The sequence below is a fragment of the Myxocyprinus asiaticus genome, chromosome 49, assembly GCF_019703515.2.
Source record: "Myxocyprinus asiaticus isolate MX2 ecotype Aquarium Trade chromosome 49, UBuf_Myxa_2, whole genome shotgun sequence".
NCBI lineage: Eukaryota > Metazoa > Chordata > Actinopteri > Cypriniformes > Catostomidae > Myxocyprinus > Myxocyprinus asiaticus.
The window spans coordinates 9,502,553-9,522,265 of NC_059392.1; the positions used below are offsets into that span (position 1 = coordinate 9,502,553).

Sequence of the window (19,713 nt, forward strand, 5' to 3'; positions counted from 1 at the left end):
ACGCAACTCCATCTGTGGAAGTAGCCAGGTAGGTATAGCTGCAGGCCAGAGACCTCCAAATTGGGGCGGGGTTACTCCAGAGGGGGCGTGGTTACTCCAAAAGGGGGTTGCACCAATTCCAAAAGGGGGCATCACTTCCACTCATTGTTAAGGTCAAGAAATAATCAAACCAGCCCATGGTCCAAATCCCTGAGATCACAGTGTGAAGAATTTACATGTTTCCATTGATCATGGTATAAATATTGGGAGGTTGTACTTGCTTGTTTTTATTATTGGGGGGGTTACTTCTAGGCCCCTGGTCATTTATGATATTACAAGAAAATCAGTATCAAGCCATGTGAACTCTCAGAATGTGCATGCTCAGCAGCAGGAGTGTTTGCATGGTGGAAGGGCTGATGAGGCACATTCCACTTCAAGTCTGTATCTTTCCAAATAACCGGTAATGAAATGCAAACAATTTACGTCTAAAAGACGATCTGAAGCGCATTAAAGTCGCGTAGAATATGGTTAAACGCACATTTCTGCATTCATTCTTTTAAAAGTTGATACTGGGTGATAATTCGACAATCGCATCGCTACAGCGTGCTAGTGCACCTGTGTATCATCAACGACTCGGTGTTTTGAACGAATCATTTAAGTGAACGAATCGTTCTCGTTTACTTCAATTTTTTCGGTCCGTCATCAATTCAGTGTCTCATTCATAACACATACAAGACGTCAAAAATATGTAAAGGTGTAATGTAAAGAAAGGGTGACTGAACAAATCTTTTTGGTAAACGGATTCAAAAGACTCGACTCACATGGATGATATACTAGGGAGATTGAGCAACGTCGTTTGCCGCGTGACCTGCATGGAGAGATAAATACATTTAGTTTCCAACAAAAATTGAACGTCTTCTTTTAGTAAAGGTAATTAATCGTTCATAAAACACATATAAGGCAGATATCTATATATATATGTAGATGTATGCGTTTAAAAGTCTACCATTTAGTGTTATAGTGATTGCCACATGTATGCGCATGTTTTGCATTCAAGCAGTACTGTCATTAAATTAAAATGAACATCGTTTAGCTGATATTTTCGAACTATTTATTGTTTTCCATTTTTTTCTTGTTTGCACCAATTGTCCCTTGATACACAACTAAAATGTACTTGCATTAAACTGAAATGTCTATAAAAGTTACGTTATAATATTCAGTTCTACCCTGATTGAAAAATAAAACAACAGCTAAAACTGGCCAAAGCTGGTTGTCTGGTCTGAATTAAGCTGGTTTTCCAGCTTGACTAGGTAAGACCATCCAACCATTCCTTATAACGTTCCTCATCTTTTTAGCTGTAGGAATGGCCCAGGATCAGCTTCTCAAGGGTCTGAAGAAGGATGTCCGCTCTCTGCTGATATCTGCCAAGCATGGCTTGACCCCCGAACAGCTCAAAAGAGACTACCAGACCATGCTGGGCTATCCCATGCCCCTCAGGTTACTGGGTTTCCATAATATCCTGGAAATGGTTAAGGAAATGCCCGATGTTGTGCGCTTGGAATTCCGCCTGGATGGCAGCATCATTTTGAAAGGTATTCTCAGTATATTAGCCATTTTGGTTTGATGGTAAATAATTATGTTTATGCACTAAAGAATAGAAAGTATATCTAAGACTTCTCTTAAGGGGCGTTCACACTGCTTGAAGCAGCCAAGTGGCTGTATTGTAGGTCATACTGATCATTTCCCTTTGTTTATTGTCAGTATTGGTTCTTACTAACTACTCTTTTGGAATAAGCCTGTATCTTTCTCTTTGAAGCCATTGGAGATGAAAGCACCAAAGGTATTGAAGAGCTGGTGTCAAAACAACGTGATCCCAAACCCAAACCCTACGAAGGGAAGAGAAAACCAGGAAATTTCCAAGTCCATTACGCGCCCCACCAGCCAGTTATTCTTCCTCGCCGTGGCCAGGTTAAACCCACCCTGCCTGCACAGCTACGCAGCCAACTAAAACAATTACTATCCCATGGCCCAGTCAGACTATCAGAGCTGGAGCCCAGGTATATAGCACAGTTTGGAAAGCCGTTCCAGATAATGCAGCACGGCTTCTACTCCATTTCTGAAATGCTGGCGGCTGCTACAGACTTCATAGTCATGCAGCAAAGTCACACTGGATCTCAGTTGCTTCTGAGAAGTCCTGTCTCCCCACAGGATCAGAAATATAATCTGATGTCAAATCCTTCCAAGCAGTGTATGTATTAATATATTTATTATAAGGGAATCTATGTAGATTGAGAGATTGATATGCTCCAAAACAGTTTTTTTATGATTTCATATTTTGCATATAGATTTGAAAACTCCAGTATGCCATAATGGAGAACATTTTCGAAAATCCGAGCTCTGTTTTCAGTGGAGGAAAATGTTGTTCTAGTGTGGATGAGAGGCAGAAACGTAGCGAATTTCAAATGAAAACGTATTAGTGCGGACGTGATCTGCGTACAGTGGCTTCGAATGGTGCTTATCCAATACAAATTTAGAAGCGAAACTAGCGGAATCCTTTTATATTATTAGTTTTTATGTGTAGCCTGAAGCCACATCCACACTTATACGCTTTCGTTTGAAAACGCATTCATTTCGATTCATTTACACCTCTCATCCACAGTAGAACTGTGTTTTCCTCCAGTGAAAATGGAGCGTTTAGAAAATGCTCTCCATTACTGCATACTTTGAACAAACGGTGATGTTATGAGACTGAAAATGGAACTTTTTAAACAAACTTATTGGTGTGGACGTGGCTTGCGTATAGAGCTGTTCAGGTTGCTGTCCAAAAACCCAGAAGAGAATTCGCCATGGGTTCCTAAGGGATTTTCCTATGGGTTTTTATAATAGGGGTTTTCAACTTATGAGTAAAATAAGGTCTGTGGTAAACATTACTTGATGATATGTGGACGTTTTGTTCTACAACATAAATTACACGCATTCATACCTCAAATGTGTTTTTTGAAGCTGTATTAAATTGCATACTTTAAAAAAACAAACAAACAGACGGCCACTTTCCAATACGTTACCAATACGCACACCAAAACAGTTTTTTACTCCAACGAAAACTGAGAGTTTCGAAAACGCTCATATACAGCAAACTTTGAAAAAACTGTGATGTTAGGAAACTGAAAATTGAGCTTTTTAAATGCAACCGTATTAGTGTGGACGTGATCTGTATCTATTGTCTGTTTTACAGTGGCTTCGAATGGTGCTTATCCAATACAAATTTAGAAGCGAAACTAGCGGAATCCTTTTATATTATTAGTTTTTATGTGTAGCCTCAAGCCACATCCACACTAATACGCTTTCGCTTGAAAACGCATTCATTTCGATTAGTTTACGTCTCTCATCAGCACAAGAACTGTGTTTTCCTCCAATGAAAATGGAGCTTTTCGAAAACGTTCTCCATTACCGCATATATTGAAAAAAACGGTGATGTTTGAAGACTGAAAATTGAGCTTATTAAACGTTAACATACAGTATTAGTGTGGACGTATATGTGTCTTGCGTATATCGGCTATTCTACAATGGCTTTAAATGGTGCTTATCCAATGAGGATTTAGAAGCTAAACAAGCGGAATTCCTTTATATGATTAGTTTTTATGTGTAGACTCGAACCACGTCCACACTAGTACGTTTTTGTTTGAAAATGCATTCATTTTGTTACGTTCATCCACACATGGTTTTGTAATATATAAACCATTTTTTATTATATTCCTATGAAAACATAGCTGTATTATGATATACAGTATACCATTACTGTGATATAATTACACGTACTGTGATATAAGATTTTGGTCAGTGCCCACAACTCGGCCTATTTGCAATTTCTTAAGTTCTTGTTTCCATCATCTGTTCCATGGAGGTACTTCAGGAGATCATGTTCATTTTGTTTTACAGTGGCATCTCCTTTTGTGGCAAAGGAGAAGCCAGTGGCATTCAGTCCTAAAGCATCTACACCACCAGAACGTGAGAAAGACCATCAAGATTCACAGATCTTCTCTGCCTTTCCATCGCCAGATCCCAAAAAGGGAGATCCATCATTTGAAAAAACTGTTTTAAAGGTTTGGATATCCATCATAAAACATTAGTGCTTTTTCAACTAATTATAGACACTGAGATACCTCTTCACAGTCTCTTTTATACAGTAAGTTGTATTGCATTTTTTTAAAAACAATATTCTCTGGGTAAATCTTCTTAAAGCTTGAGGAGGAGCTCAGACAGCAGATTCTTGAGAAGGGCACTGCTGGCATTGTCAGTTGCGAGCTGAAAGATAAGCTCCGGAAGGTCAGTCATAACAGCTGAAAGTCTCGCTTCTCTCATGCATCTTTTCTCCTTGGTATATGTTTGAGATATGCATCTTATTTCAGGTTGTAGCTGAAAATAGCAATGGAATCTCCATTCACAATTTCCCCAAAGAATACAAGGTTTGAATTTACAGGGGAATCTCACAAAGCCTGTCAAGAACATGTCTGGGTCAATTTCAAAAGAAAAACTAACAAATTGGTAATAAGAAGCCTGCACTGTAACATTTTCATAACAATTTAGCACATTTTTCCTGACTTTCTCAAAAGAGGTTCTGTAGCAGAATGTCTAAACTCCATTTGTCCATACAATAAAAACAAAGGGTGACCACAGCTGTTCCTGGATGAATGGTCCTTTTCATGATCCTTCAGTTTCTGGATGCAAAACATACTATTTTTAAATGTTTTACTTTTTGGGTGAAATATGACTAGGACATGTTCTTCGTGAGATTCGTCCATACTTTGTTATTAAAAATAAATAAATCTGGTGGTCTGTTTTTCTTTCTTACCACATATTTACAGCTTGTTTTATGTTTATTATGGTTAGAGAATGTATGGCGAGGAGTTGCCGTTGACCCAATGTGGCTTTCTGAGTGTGACAGAGATGGTTGGAGCTTTGAGTGACACGTTCTCCATCCAACCTGGCACTGAAGATGGTGAAAACCACTGGATCATTGTTGAGTACAAACCGAACGACACACCACCAACTGAACCTGGTAGTACCTTAATTACCTGCTCCCCTTTCCTTCCTTACACATCGTATTGATAAGACCAAATTACCCTTTTTTTAATGTGACTTTGATTGTGATGTATTTCTGTTGCAAGAATTAGCTCCAGGTCACGGCACCACTTCCAGTCCGGCAGCTGAATCACCGAATCCCTCCAGGAAAGACTATTACTTCAGCTGTACCGAGTCTGCCTGGATGCACGATGAGGCGGAGCAAACAACAGACTCCCAAGAGTCTGATACTGAGAGCAAAGTCACCAATAAAACCATTCATCAGGTTAAGAATCATTTGTGATAATCTGTTATCTTTCCCCACTAATTTAAAATTAGGGATGGGAATCGTTAGGAATTTAACTATTCCGGTTCCGATTCACTTAACGATTCCGGTTCCTTAACGGTTCCAGTAAGGATTTCAGTAGTTCTTTTGAGGAAGAATTATTTGAAAGTGAGAAATGCAATTCTTATTGGATTTGCCATCCTCTGCAGTCTGTTGCCAAATGATGAGATCCTTTAAAACTTCTACAAAGCAGATATAACAAATCGGATATAAATGTAATACAATTCTTGTAAAAGGTGTGTTTGCTAACTTTTTAGAGACATATATCCAATCCAATAATTTAACCTAACTAGGCTATATCTGGACTGTATCTAAACGAACAAGAAATGTGATTACTTTTTTTTATTTTTTTTATATAAAATTCCTTGCAGTACAAAACTCATGTATCTTTAAACAATGTCATATGAACAACCAGCTGCACTGCTTGATTAAAGTCTCACAGGTCTAAAGTCACATGACATAACAGTAACAGTTCCAGAGACAGTTTAGACTGTTCTGTTGTCTAATGTTGTACTTCAAGCTTGTAAGATTTCAACAGTTCTTATTTAATTTTGAGCATAACTTGCACACTCTCACACCAATTTTTACTATCGGGAAAATTCACCAAAGTGCTCATCTTGTCAGAACCCACTATCCATTAAACATATTTTACTGGACTGTCATACCTCTACACATCTGAGGAACCTGTATTATTCAGTTGATTCTTTTGAAAAGGTTTTTAATCAAGTGAATCCAAATTTAGTTAAGGTTTTTGGAAAAATTAATCTTAAACACCTCATTTAACTTATTTAACTATTTTAAATAACTAAACCTGGTTCCCGCCATGAATATAGCCATAGAAGCTGGTATGGCGTAAAAAATGAAAGAAACAAACAATCATAACTTGCACATCAGTGTTAAGAATAATGCTAGACTGGAAGCACTGTATGTTTTGCGCTGTAGATTCAAAAGAACCGGCTCATCTAAATCGTTCTTTAGGGAATCAGACCATACCTGAAACGCTATCTGTTTCGCACTGTAGATTCAACAGAGTCGGCTCATAAGAGTAATTTGTTTGTGTTTTTTACTCTTTTGACCCAGTAGAGGGCAGTGCTGCTGCAGAAATGCTCTGCTGGAAACACTGTCAGAGTATTTCAGTATGGTGTTCCAGCCGCATCGGCGGAAAATTCACACAGGAGAACCGTTAATGGAACTGAAAGTCACGAAGATCATCCGATTCCGGTATATTGTAAAGAATGGAACTGGTTCTGAATGAGAACTGGTTCTCGGTTACCAAACCTAATTCAAAATACACTTTTACTCTTAAAAGCAGTTTATCATTAATTATTTTGGTATAAAGTACATCAATGTGAACACTTTTAGCTACGCAAGCTCGATTTTTTTAGTAGTTGCGTTTCAGAATGTCAGACTACAATTCCTAAAACAACATAAATATGTTGCATTCTCAATGTTGCCACAAGGGGCGCTATAGCGGACATTAGTGTGAACTGTCCATTCTATGGTGTTTTCTCTTTCAGTTCAACTATTGTCATGGTGTAGTAACAGTTCGAAGAGAATATTGCTGAGCAAGTCAATACAGTTGAAGTCAAAAGTTTACATACACTTAGGCTGTAGTCATTAAAACTCATTGTTTAACCACTCCATAGATTTAATATTAGCAAACTATAGTTTTGGCAAGTCATTTAGGACATCTACTTGGTGCATGACACAAGTAATTTTCCAACAATTGTTTGCAGACAGATTGTTTCACTTTTAATTGACTATATCACAATTCCAGTGGGTCAGAAGTTTACATACACTAAGTTCACTGTGCCTTTAAGCAGCTTGGAAAATTCCAGAAAATTCCATCAAGCCTTTAGACAATTAGCTCCTGATAGGAGGTGTACTGAATTGGAGGTGTACCTGTGGATGTATTTTAAGGCCTACCTTAAAATAAAACTCAGTGCCTCTTTGCTTGACATCATGGGAAAATCAAAAGAAATCAGCCAAGACCTCAGAAAAAAAATTGTGGACCTCCATAAGTCTGGTTCATCCTTGGGAGCAATTTCCAACCGCCTGAAGGTACCAAGTTCATCTGTACAAACAATTGTACGCAAGTATAAACACCATGGGACCATGCAGCCATCATACCGCTCAGGAAGGACATGCATTCTGTCTCCTAGAGATTAACGTAGTTTGGTGCGAAAAGTGCAGATCAATCCCAGAACAACAGCAAAGGACCTTGTGAAGATGCTGGAGGAAACAGGTAGACAAGTATCTATATCCACAGTAAAACAAGTCCTATATCGACATAACCTGAAAGTCTGCTCAGCAAGGAAGAATCCACTGCTCCAAAAACTGCCATAAAAAAGCCAAGTGCACATAGGGACAAAGATTTTACTTTTTGGAGAAATGTCCTCTGGTCTAATGAAACAAAATTGAACTGTTTGGCCATAATTACCATCGTTATGTTTGGAGGAAAAAGGGTAAGGTTTGCAAGCCGAAGAACACATCCCAACCATGAAGCATGTGGGTGGCAGTATCATGTTGCGGGTGCAGGAGGGACTGGTGCAATTCACAAAATAGATGGCATCATGAGGAAGGAAAATTATGTGGATATATTGAAGCAACATCTCAAGACATCAGCCAGGAAGTTAAAGCTCGGTCGCAAATGGGTCTTCCAAATGGACAGTGACCCCAAGCATACCTCCAAAGTTGTGGCAAAATGGCTTAAGGACAACAAAGTCAAGGTATTGGAGTGGCCATCACAAAGCCCTGACCTCAATCTGATAGAACATTTTTGGGCAGAACTGAAAAAGCGTGTGCGAGCAAGGAGGCCTAAATCCTGGCTCAGTTACACCAGTTCTGTCTGGAGGAATGGGCCAAAATTCCAGAAACTTATTGTGAGAAGCTTGTGGAAGGCTACCCAAAATGTTTGACTCAAGTAAAACAATTTAAAGGCAATGCTACCAAATACTAACTAAGTGTATGTAAACTTCTGACCCACTGGGAATGTGATGAAAGTAATAATAATAATAATAATAATTCTCCCTGCTATTATTCTGACATTTCACATTCTTAAAATAAAGTAGTGATCCTAACTGACCTAAGACAGGGAATGTTTTCTACGATTAAATGTCAGGAGTTTTTTAAAACTGAGTTTAAATGTATTTGGCTAAGGTGTATGTAAACTTCTGACTTCAACAGTGTATTTATAGCAACTTACCTGAATAATTACACATCCAGTTTAATGGCACAGCCTTTTGAAGTTAACTCTATCGCCCTCTTATGATTAATGTTTGTTACCGCCACGGTAACGCAAGTATGAATACATGCATACTGTATAGTATGTATTATATGCAAATTTTGATGCAACCTAAATGTAGCCTAGATTTTCTAGACTGTAGGATTCTTAATTTACATTAAATAATAAACAATATGTGACTGGTTGTCGTAGATGTTGGATATTTTCCCGGAGTTGATGGTGACTGGTGGCGCGGTGATTCCTCCTGACGCAGTGCGCTGCCAGAAGCTGAAGCCTCCCACTCGCAGGAAGGAGAGAGAGCTGGTGCCAGTGCTGGTGGAGCAGACAGAGTCTCCCAGTCAGTTCTACGTCCGCTTCAGCCAAAACAAGGAGGCCAGAGCCCTGGAGAACATGATGATTGAAATGAGGTATCTCACTTCATATCATCTCAATCCTAAAAAAAGTTACTGGCCAACTGATGAGAAGGGGGGCCGATCCACAACAAACATGCATCTGTCTGGGCTGTTTGCCATTGTAAATGCATTAGATGAATGTCTTTAGCCCAATTTGAACGGAATTAGTATAACATGGGGTTATTTTTACTGGACGTTTTATAGAATGTAAAAGACACTGTAATCTTTAAGCTTAAAAATAAATTTGTATGTAAATATAAGTTAAAAGAAAAAACATGTGAAACAATTCGCAAAATGCACCAATTAACATTTCAAACAGTAGTATGTCTACATTGTCACATCACATTACTACATTGCATGTTTAATCCAGTGAGTAGCACCCAGTTATCATCTAAGAAACCTCTTCAGTTCTGAGGCACTTAGAGGTCATGTGGTAGAAATTTCAATATAAATATAAAGGTCTTTCAAATAGCACTTAAATAGACAAATCGTATAGCAAATTAAAGCTCTCATTCTCAGGAATGTGACTGTGTATTTTGTTGCCCAAATACCACAGTTCGAAAGATTTTCAAAAGAATCACAAAGTGACATGATTTCTGCAAGACATCAAATACAAATGTCTCTTTTACGCATTGATCACTGCTGCTGTAAGCCCCAAATAGCTAAAAACTCTATATCTGCTTTTACTTTTTCTAAAAAATAAAAAAATAAATTTTTTTTACTTGTCTGTGAGCTTGCTTATGTGAATAATCCAATGCTATATCTAAGATGTCTAGAACAAAATATACGGTCTAGCAGGAAAAGCATGTTAAACAAATCATCTGAAATGTATGTTATTGACTATTTGTGATAAAATGTTATACATCGCAAATGGGAAGATCTCCGCTTTCTAGTCCACTCTGAACTTTTAGTCCACTTAGAGGCCAAGATATTCGATTGAACTGAAAATTAGACTAAAAGTCTATGGACGAGCACATCTGTTAGGGCTAAAATGCGTTTGAGGACCACCTACATTTGAGATCAGCATTTTATGATAGAAGAAAAATTCTTCTGCCATCTAGTGAAATAAAATAAGACTTTCTGGAGAGAGATGGAGTGAACAGAACCCAAATTACATGCTTACAAATTTAGGACAAAGAAAAAATATTTATTTCTATTCATCAAAAGATTGTAAACATAATATATACAATATTACACTTCCTGGCCAAAAGTAAAGTCGCCGTTTGGAATTAAATGATCATTATTGCAGTGATTAATATGTTTCAGCTGGCAACAATTCTTTTAACCCTAACTGATGCAGTGTGTCAACAACCATGTCGGAAGACGTATCCTGTGGTCATGGAAAAGATGTTACTGTGTTTCAGAAGAGGCAAATTATTGGCTTGCATCAAGCAAAGCAAACAACTAAGGAGATTGCTGAAATCACTGGAATTGGGTTAAGAACTGTCCAACACATTATTAAAACCTGGAAGGATATTGATGAACCGTCAGCATCTTGGAAGTAATTTGGTTGGAAAAAAATCTGGAATGATCCTGATCGGAGATCACTAAAACGTTTGGTGAAGTCACATCGTAATAAATCGACATTAAAACTCACGGCTATGTTTAATAGTGAAAGTAAGAGCATTTCCACATGCACAATGTGATGAGAACTTACAGGAAAAACAACTTCAATTTGCTAGGGAGCATAAAGATTGGACTGTGGAGCAATGGAAAAAGGTCATGTGGTCTGATGAGTCCAGATTTACCCTATTCCAAAGCAATGGGCGCATCAGGGTAGGAATGAAAGTGCATGAAGTGATGCACCCATCATGCATAGTGCTCACTGTACAAGCCTCTGGAGGCAGTGTGATGATCTGGGGATGCTTCAGTTGGTCAGGTGTAGGCTCCGCAATGTTATGCAGCAATAAAAAGAAATCAGCTGACTGCCTGAATGTAATGAATGACCAGGTTATCCCATCAATGGATTTTTTCTTCCCTGACAGCCAGGGGCGGACTGGCCATCGGGAGAACCGGGACTTTTCCCTGTGGGCTGGCCGCGAAAAGCTGAATTGGGCCGCCACGTTATGCAGAACGGGCCACAAAACGGCACCGCGATAAGTTTCTATGTAAAATCCCGGGCCGATTTCTCTTCCCAGTCCGCCCCTGCTGACGGCACATGCGTATTCTAGGACAACAATGTCAAGATTCATCGGGGTCTAATTGTGAAAGAGTGGTTCAGGGAGCATGAGGAATCATTTTCACACATGAATTGGCCACCACAGAGTCCTGACCTGAACTCCACTGAAAGTCTTTGGAATGTGCTGGAGAAGACTTTACGGAGTGGTTCAGCTCTCGAGTCATCAATACAAGATCTTGGCCAAAAATTAATGCAACACTGGGTGGAAATAAATGCTGTGATGTTGCATAAGGTTGTCGAAAATATGCCACAACTAATGCGCACCGTAATCAAAGCTCAAGGCGGTCCAACGAAATATTAAAGTATGCAACTTTTTTTTTTGCCCAGGCAGTGTATTAATGAATAATATGACAAATAATAATAATTGGACAAATTTTTACATTTAATTAGTCACCCTGGAAATGGAAGCTCAAGTCGAGCACACTGTGTACATGTACATATCCCAATCCGAACATACCCGATTCTGTTCTTTTTCCAGGAGCTGTTACTCATGCCCAGATGTGATGGAGAGATACCGGCTGCCTGATGCTTATGTGCGGCCAGGTCAGGTTTGCTGTGTGGCCCCCAGAGACATGTGGTTCTACAGAGTGGTGATCCATGAGGTCCTCAGTGACACTGAGGTAAATGTCTACTATGTAGACTTTGGAAACGTCACCAAAGTGGAACAGAATAGCCTCCGATTTCTTAAGTGAGTTCTTCATTAAAGTGCACACACTTTAAATGAATGTCTGAGATTTGGACTCCGATTGTGATTATATTGTAATGTGAATAGATTGTAATACCAGACTGAAAAGAGATGGAATAACATTAACGTAAGTTCTTCCATTCAGAGCTTGTTACGCTGACCTCCCGGCCCAGGCTGTCCCGTCAATGTTAGCTGGAGTTCGGCCCATCACGGTAAGAGCTGTTCTCCTTTATTAAGCATACTGATGACATTTTTCTGTTCCTTAAAGGGATAGTTCACCCAAAATGGAAAATTCTGTCATTTATGTACTTATGTTGCTACAAATCAGTATGACTTTCTTTTTGTTTTGTTTTTTTACATGGAATTCAAAATTCCGATGCAATTGCTTTCTTTTGTTACAGAGCATTTGGACTCGGAGTGCTATCAGCTCTTTCCAGAGGATGTGCGGTGAGCGCACTCTGGTGGCCGCCATTCACAGCTACCAAGAGAACTTCCTGTTGCTCTTCCTGTGTGACACAAACACAGAAGAGGATGTTTACATTCATCTCGCCCTACAGGAAGAGGGTCACGCCCTTTCATGCACTACTGCTTTTGGATTGGTCTGGACACAAATCTTAATTGCACTTACGATACATGCATGCCTATTCTCTTCTTATTCTGATCTCCTGTGGTTGCTGGTTTCTTCTGGTTTGGGTATCAGGTATCAGGAGAGTTCAATCCAGTGAGCATTTACCTTGGAGGTGATCAGTTTGAGGACATAAATGAGTCTGTTTCACCTTCCACACCTTCTCCAGATGCCAAAAATGTACAGAACTCTGAGGTCCAATCTTGTGGAAGTCCCTCTCTGAGCTCCTCTCAAACGGTACCTTTAGTCAAAAACCCTGTCTCAAAATGCTTTTTTGCAGTGGTTCTCAATTTTATTGGTCATGCCCCCCTTTGAAACTAGAAAAACTGATGTGCCCCCCAAAAACCCATCATAATAGGATTGTCTATCAGTATTGTTGCCAGATTTATTGGTAAAAGAAAAACTCATGGAAAACTGCATGATATTTTATCTTTTTTTTTCTCACATTCTGGAAAAAAAAGCTTGAGACATTCTATTTAGTAAAATTTCCAATGAGGTAAAACATGCGCAAATTTTATTTGATAGATGGTTTGTATGTTGCTCATTTCACATCAGCGAGGTTGATTATCATTGTCACAATCTGATTATGCTGCAGTCTTGATTATGTTATGTTAAGTTACTAGCCAACTGATGAGTAAGGGGGCCATTCAGACCGAATGTACTTTTGCGTCCGTCTTTGACTGGTATGCCTCATCTTGGTGTTTTTTCAGTACCTCGCACTGAAGCACTGCATTTTTTTAGAGCCCATGTCAAGTTAAAAAGAACTTCAACTTCTATAATCATGAATGTTTTCGTTTGGAACAGCTGTTTAAATAAAAAAAAAAATCTAAATTTTTAAACCATGTGTCGAGACACCTGCATTCTGTTATATTTGTTGCACTGTCTAGCTGTTTAGAGCAAGAACGCCTTCAGTCTGCATGCCCCCTTAAGTTAAAAAACTTCAACTTAAAAATGTGTTTTTTTTTATTTGTTGCGCTGCATCTAGATTTGAAGTGCAAGATCGTTTTCATTCAGAAAAGCCGCTTAAATGAAAAAAGTCAACTTTTAAAAACATGTTTTGAGACACCTGCATTCTGTTGTTGTGCTGCGTTTAGCTTATTAGCGCAAGAATGGCTTCAGGTCTGAACGGCCCCTTAAGTTTAAAAGAACTTAAAACTTGTAATAACGCGCCTTGAGACGCCTGAATTTTGTTACAATTGTTGTGCTGCATCTAGTTGTTTAGCGCAAGAACGCCTACGGTCTGAATGGCTTTCTCGTGTTAGAGTTTTTGCATTACAGTATTGAGAATAATATTTTTCATGTTTCAGTAGAGAATGTGATTTTAGTGCAAGAACGTTTTTGTTCAGAACAGTCACTTCAATAAGAAAATGTCAACTTTTAAAACCCGTTTCGAGACACATTCTGTTACATTTGTTGCACTGCATCTAGCGGTTTAGTGCAAGAAAACCTTCAGTCTGGATGGCTTTTTCGTGTGTAAAGTAACGAGTGAGATTTTTTTGCATTACAGTATTGAGGATAAGATTTTAAGTTACAATAGAGAATGTGATTTTAGTCCAAGAATGTTTTCTTTCGGAACAGCCGCTTAAAAAAATCTATCAACTATTAAAACACGTTTCGAGACGTGTGCATTGTGTTATATTTGTTGCACAGCGTCTAGCTGTTTAGTGCAAGAATGCCTTCAGTCTGAATGGCCCTTTAAGTTAAAAAGAATTTAAACTTTAAAAAAAATTTGTTTCGAGACTCAGCATTTTTTTTTACATTCGTTGCGCTGCCTCTAGCTTTTAAGTGCAAGATTGTTTTCATTTGGAACAGCTGCTCAAATAAAAACAATGTCAAAGAACTTTTAAAAATGCGTCTTGAGACGGCTGAGTTGTTACATTCGTTGTGCTGTGTCTAGCTGTTTAGCGCAAGAATACCGTCGGTCTGAATGGCTTTTTCGTGTTGCAGTAATACGTTTTTTTGCATTACAGTATTGAGAATGGGATTTTAGTGCAAAAAAGTTTAGTTTGGAACATCAGCTCAAATTAAAATAATGTCAACTTTTAAAATGTATTTCAAGACACCTGCATTCTGTTATGTTTGTTGCACTGTCTAGCTGTTTAGAGCAAGAACGCCTTCTGTCTGAATGGCCCCTTAAGTTTAAAAGAACTTCAACTTTTAAAAATGTGTTTCGAGACACCTGCATTTTTTTTACATTCGTTGCACTGCCTCTAGCTTTTAAGTGCAAGATTGTTTCTATTCAGAACAGCTGCTTAAATGAACAAACGTCAACTTTTAAAAATGTGTTTTGAGACACCTGCATTTTTTTACATTGGTTGCACTGCCTCTAGCTTTTAAGTGTAAGGTTGTTTTTATTCGGAACAGCTGCTTAAATGAACAAACGTCAACTTTTAAAAATGTGTTTTGAGACACCTGCATTCTGTTATATTTGTTGCACTGTTTAGAGCGAAAACACCTTTGGTCTGAATGGCCCCTTAAGTTAAAAGAACTTCAACTTTTAAAAATGTGTTTCGAGACTCCTGCATTTTGTTCAGTTCAGTCTGAAACTGCCCCTAACTGTTATTTTACTCACCTTTGGTGCTTGTTGAGTTTTAATTTTCGACCCTGATTGTTTCTTTTCAGTTTTTCAGCTCTGAAAATGGAGAAAATAACTGCCCCTCCAAAGATGTGGACCCAATCCTGGATCTTCCTGAGCTAGAGTTTATTACTGTTCCTGAGGTCAACGCTGCAGCTAAAGTGGGTCATATTTACATATAGTGGGTCTCACATATGTATATAAATATGCAATAATGTTTTGGGTTCATTTATTTAAACCACATACCTTCTTTCAGAGTGAGAAAGTAAATCCATTTGAGGCTCTGCAGAGTAAAGACCCATCATTCTGCAGTGAATGGGACCAGGGATGGACAGCAGAGAACAAAACAGATAAGACGACTCTTAAAACTGACATCCAGACAGAAGACGGATTGAAAGTAAGAATGTCTGGCCTTCATTATAACTGACATCTCATCCTAACTAGGGACGACATGACGAGTTTTGAGTGTCAAGTACATTTTCTGTCCACACTGAAAGTGGAATATAGTGCGAAGCCAAATAAATACGACGGTAGAAATGTTTAGCACACCTTGCTCATAATAATAGTTTTGCTTATAATGATAGTTGTGGTGTTCATCTGTAGATGTTATCTCCTGTCATATTGTTTTCCATTGCACCCCATTATCATGCTGAGCCCTTTGGGAGGTAGTTGATCTTAATTGTGAGATGATTAGATGAGAATGCTAATTAGCCTCTCAACAGAGGTTCAGCTACTTAATCATTCAACAAAGTGCTTGATGAGGAAAGGCAAGTTTTTACAAGAAAGACATGCAATGCAAGCCAAAACATTAATTTACAACAATTTTCAACCTGAAATGACCTAGTAGATGCTATTTTCTCTCTTAAAGAGAGAGTTTAGGACATAATAAAAATTCGGTCATTTACTCGCCCTGATTTTATTCCAAATGGTTTGAGTGACTTCTCTGGAACACAAAAAGATATAAATATTAAAATGGCTGTATGTTACAATTCGTGTCACACTGAACTAGCCGCCCATATGTCTATAAGCCACAAAATTTACAGTAGCAATTTACACAAGGTTTTTCTGTTGTCGTTTTGGATCACCAAAGTCCTTTTTACCTCTCCTAGTCTTTGCAGTACTTTCTCCCATATTTTACCTATTCATATTATTGTCATTTAATAACTGCTATTTCTCTATAGATCTTCATTCTGCATGTTTCTGATGTGGACATGACTTACAAATGCTTATCGAAAACCTTCTGTCTTTACATTGGAAAGCTCAGCACAGAACCAGCATCTGCAGATGCAAAAATGTATTTGTGCAGGAAACGATGTATCATGCGCTCGAATGTTATATTCGTGAAAACTTTGCCTGCTGTATTGATACTGGTGCACAGTGAACAGCGCACTGATTAAGACACTGGTGTGCTGGTGCAGTTGCCAGATACTCAAAACTGGAATCAATAAACATGAAGACGTTGTATTTTCATAACCTAGTGTCTACTGTCCATTTTTTTTTTTTTTTTTTTTTAAGTATCCTGAAAATCGCAGCCCAGGATTCTATCATTTTAACTCGCTTTTGGTTTTGCTTTCACATCTTGAACACATGAGAGAAGTATTATAAAAGTATTCAGACAAAATGTTATGAAGGAACTGTATTCTGAATACAGGTGCTTGAAATCGTAACAAGGGCCGAATACAGTTACTTCATTTTTGTATTCTGATTTGCAACACAGTTACATGTATTCCGTTAAAGCCCAACCCTGTTTATACGCAGGATTTATAAAAACTAAATTGGCAGCATGGCAGGAATCGTAAAATACTACTATTTTTTTTTTTTTTTTTTTTTTTTCTTTTTTTCACATAGCAAGCAGCAGTAAGTGAACTTCAGAGGTGTGAGCTACTAGGTGAACCAAAACCAGTCATATCCAGATGCAGCAGCCCCCACATCATCCACAATCCCGTCCTGATGCAGTTTAACTGCAGTCATACAGGTAAAGCACATCACAAATAGAGAAACTAATGGATGGTAAATAACTAGTTGTCCATCATTTCAATCTTTTGGTGTAAATCTCATAAAAACTTTCAAGAAATTAGAACAGTTAAAAATTTTTTTGCATTACAGTAATGTGAATGTAATTTTTTGCGTTAAGAGTAATGATTTGTTTTTGTTTTTTTGGGGGGGTTACTGTGAGAATTCACTTTTCTCATTACAGTAATGATTGCAATTTATTTTCATGTTACAGAAATGGGTGGGAATTTTTTGGCATTACAGTATTGAGAATGACATTTTTTGGTGTTACAGTAGAGGATGAGATTTTTTGGCATTACAGAACTGGATGAGAATGTGATTTTTTTTTTTTTTTTTTTTAATACAGTAATGAGAGAATTTTTGTGCATGACAGTATTGAGTGACATTTTTCGTTTTACAGTAGAGGATGAGATTTTTTGTGTTACATTAGAGAATGCGATTTTCGCTGACTACCACCCCTGGAGTCGCGAGTTCAAATCCAGAGTGTGCTGAGTGACTCCAGCCTGGTCTCCTAAGCAACCAAACTGGGCCGGTTGTAAAGGAGGGTAGAGTCACATGGGGGTAACCTCCTCGTGGTCGCGATTAGTGGTTCTCGCTCTCAGTGGGGCGTGTGGTGAGTTGTGTGTGGATCGCGGAGGGCAGTATGGGACTCCACATGCTGTGAGTATCTGCGGTGTCATGCACAGCGAGCCACGTGATAAGATGCGCGGATTTACTGTCTCAGAAGTGGAGGCAACTGAGACTTGTCCTCTGCCACCCGGATTGAGATGAGTAACCGCGCCACCACGAGGACCTACTAAGTAGTGGGAATTGGGCATTCCAAATTGGGAGAAAAAGGGATTAAAAAAAAAAAAAAGAAAAAAGAATGCAATTTTTCATGTTATAGTAAGGAGAATTAGCTTTTCGCATTACAGTAATGAAAATGCGGAAAAAAAAAAGGCATTACAGTGATGGATAGGAATGCGATTTTTTTTTCTTTTTTTTTCTTTTTTTTTTTTTTATACAGTAATGAGGTTTTTTTGCATTACAGTATTGACATTTTTTGTTACATTAGAGAAATGTTACAGTATGAGAATTAGTTTTTCGCATTCAAGTTACGAGAATGGGGAAAAAATTGCGCTACAATAAAGGGAATGCAATTTTTTCATGTTACAGTAATGAGAATGATTTTTTTTGTCACAGTAAGGAATTACCTTTTCGCATTACAGTAATAAGAATGCCATTTTTTACGTCACAGTAATGAGATTTTATTGCGTTACAGTATTGAGAATGTGATAAGTTACAGTAATGAGAATTTCTTTTTTTTTTCATATTACAAGAATGAATTTTTTTTGCATTAAAGTATTGAATGACATTTTTCATGTTACAGTAGAGGATGAGATTTTTCCGTTACATTAGAGAATCCAATTTTTCATGTTACAGTACTGGATGGGAATGTGATTTTTAAAATTTACAGTAATGAGATTATTTTTTTTTTTTTTGCATTACAGTATTGAGGGACTTTGTTACAGTAGAGGATGAGATTTTTTTGCATTACATTAGAGAATCAAATTTTTCGTGTTATAGTAAGGAGAATTAGCTTTTCGCATTACAGAAATAAAAATGCAAATTTTTTCGTGTTATAGTAGATGACATTTTTTGCTTTACATTAGAAAATCCGATTTTTCGTGTGACAGTTCTGGATGGGATTTTTTTTTTATAACAGTAATGAGATTTTTGTGCATTACAGTATTGTGACATTTTTCATTTTACAGTAGAAGATGAGATTTTTTTGCGTTACATTAGAGAATGCGATTTTTCGTTACTTTTATTCATTATTTTTATTTAGGTTACACACATTAGATTTTACTAATGATGTTGCAACATCTGGGATATATTTTTTTGAAGTTAAATACTTTCTCTTATCCCAGTTTAATTTGCAGACATATCTGTATGTAATCCATTTCAAGGTTGATTTTCCCAAAAAGTGTTGCTCTGATTGTTTGCGCATCCTAACCAGCCTGACATAGCAACATTGGCTGAACCAATTGCATGAGTTCGAGGCAGGTCATTATTTTTGCAACTGCATTTAGTGATGCAAGTGGTACAGAAATTACACACTTCATCTTTTAGTTAGGGTTAGGTTTAGGAGCAAAATTTTGCTCTTCTTTTTGACGATATGATCGGATTCACTTATCACCCAGTTTTCATCATTTCTCCAGGTGTTCCTGTTTATCCGGTTCAGCCCCAACTCTCTAACTTCATGTTGCGTTTGTTCCGCACTTCAGACAGACTGGGTTCACATGCTCCATTCCAGTCTCCGTTAGCTCTGAGACCAGCTGCTCGCCTGTCTGCTGGGGCCAACATTTTCAACTGGTTCTCCAACCAAATAGCCTGATCAGCCAAAAGTGTGTATGTGTGTTTCTAACCTTTGAGCACTTCCTCATGTTCAGTATATTTTTGCTGTATCTTTGGCAACATGTTAGTGTTAATGTTAGTGATTCCAAGAATTAAATAAAGCAGTAGAGGACACAAAGACAGAAGTGAATTGTTCTTTTTATCAAAATATCTCTCCTGTAGTGAATTGTTCTTGGTTTTATTGCAGGTACAGGAGGTACAGTGCTGATGTTTTGTG

The 19,713-nt window shown here is 38.0% G+C and overlaps 1 protein-coding gene across 1 annotated transcript; it reads left to right on the top strand.

Moving 5' to 3' along the window:
• The first annotated feature begins 1,342 nt into the window (after positions 1 to 1,342).
• LOC127438075 (tudor domain-containing protein 5-like) lies at positions 1,343 to 19,476 on the top strand. Its single transcript, XM_051693356.1, has 16 exons — positions 1,343 to 1,571; positions 1,796 to 2,227; positions 3,919 to 4,082; positions 4,222 to 4,305; positions 4,389 to 4,445; positions 4,870 to 5,038; positions 5,148 to 5,326; positions 8,823 to 9,037; positions 11,680 to 11,889; positions 12,032 to 12,098; positions 12,288 to 12,485; positions 12,587 to 12,748; positions 15,134 to 15,247; positions 15,343 to 15,483; positions 16,935 to 17,061; positions 19,301 to 19,476. The coding sequence occupies exons 1-16, from the start codon at positions 1,343 to 1,345 to the stop codon at positions 19,474 to 19,476; spliced, it is 2,724 nt and encodes a 907-aa protein (XP_051549316.1).
• Positions 19,477 to 19,713: the final 237 nt, after the last annotated feature.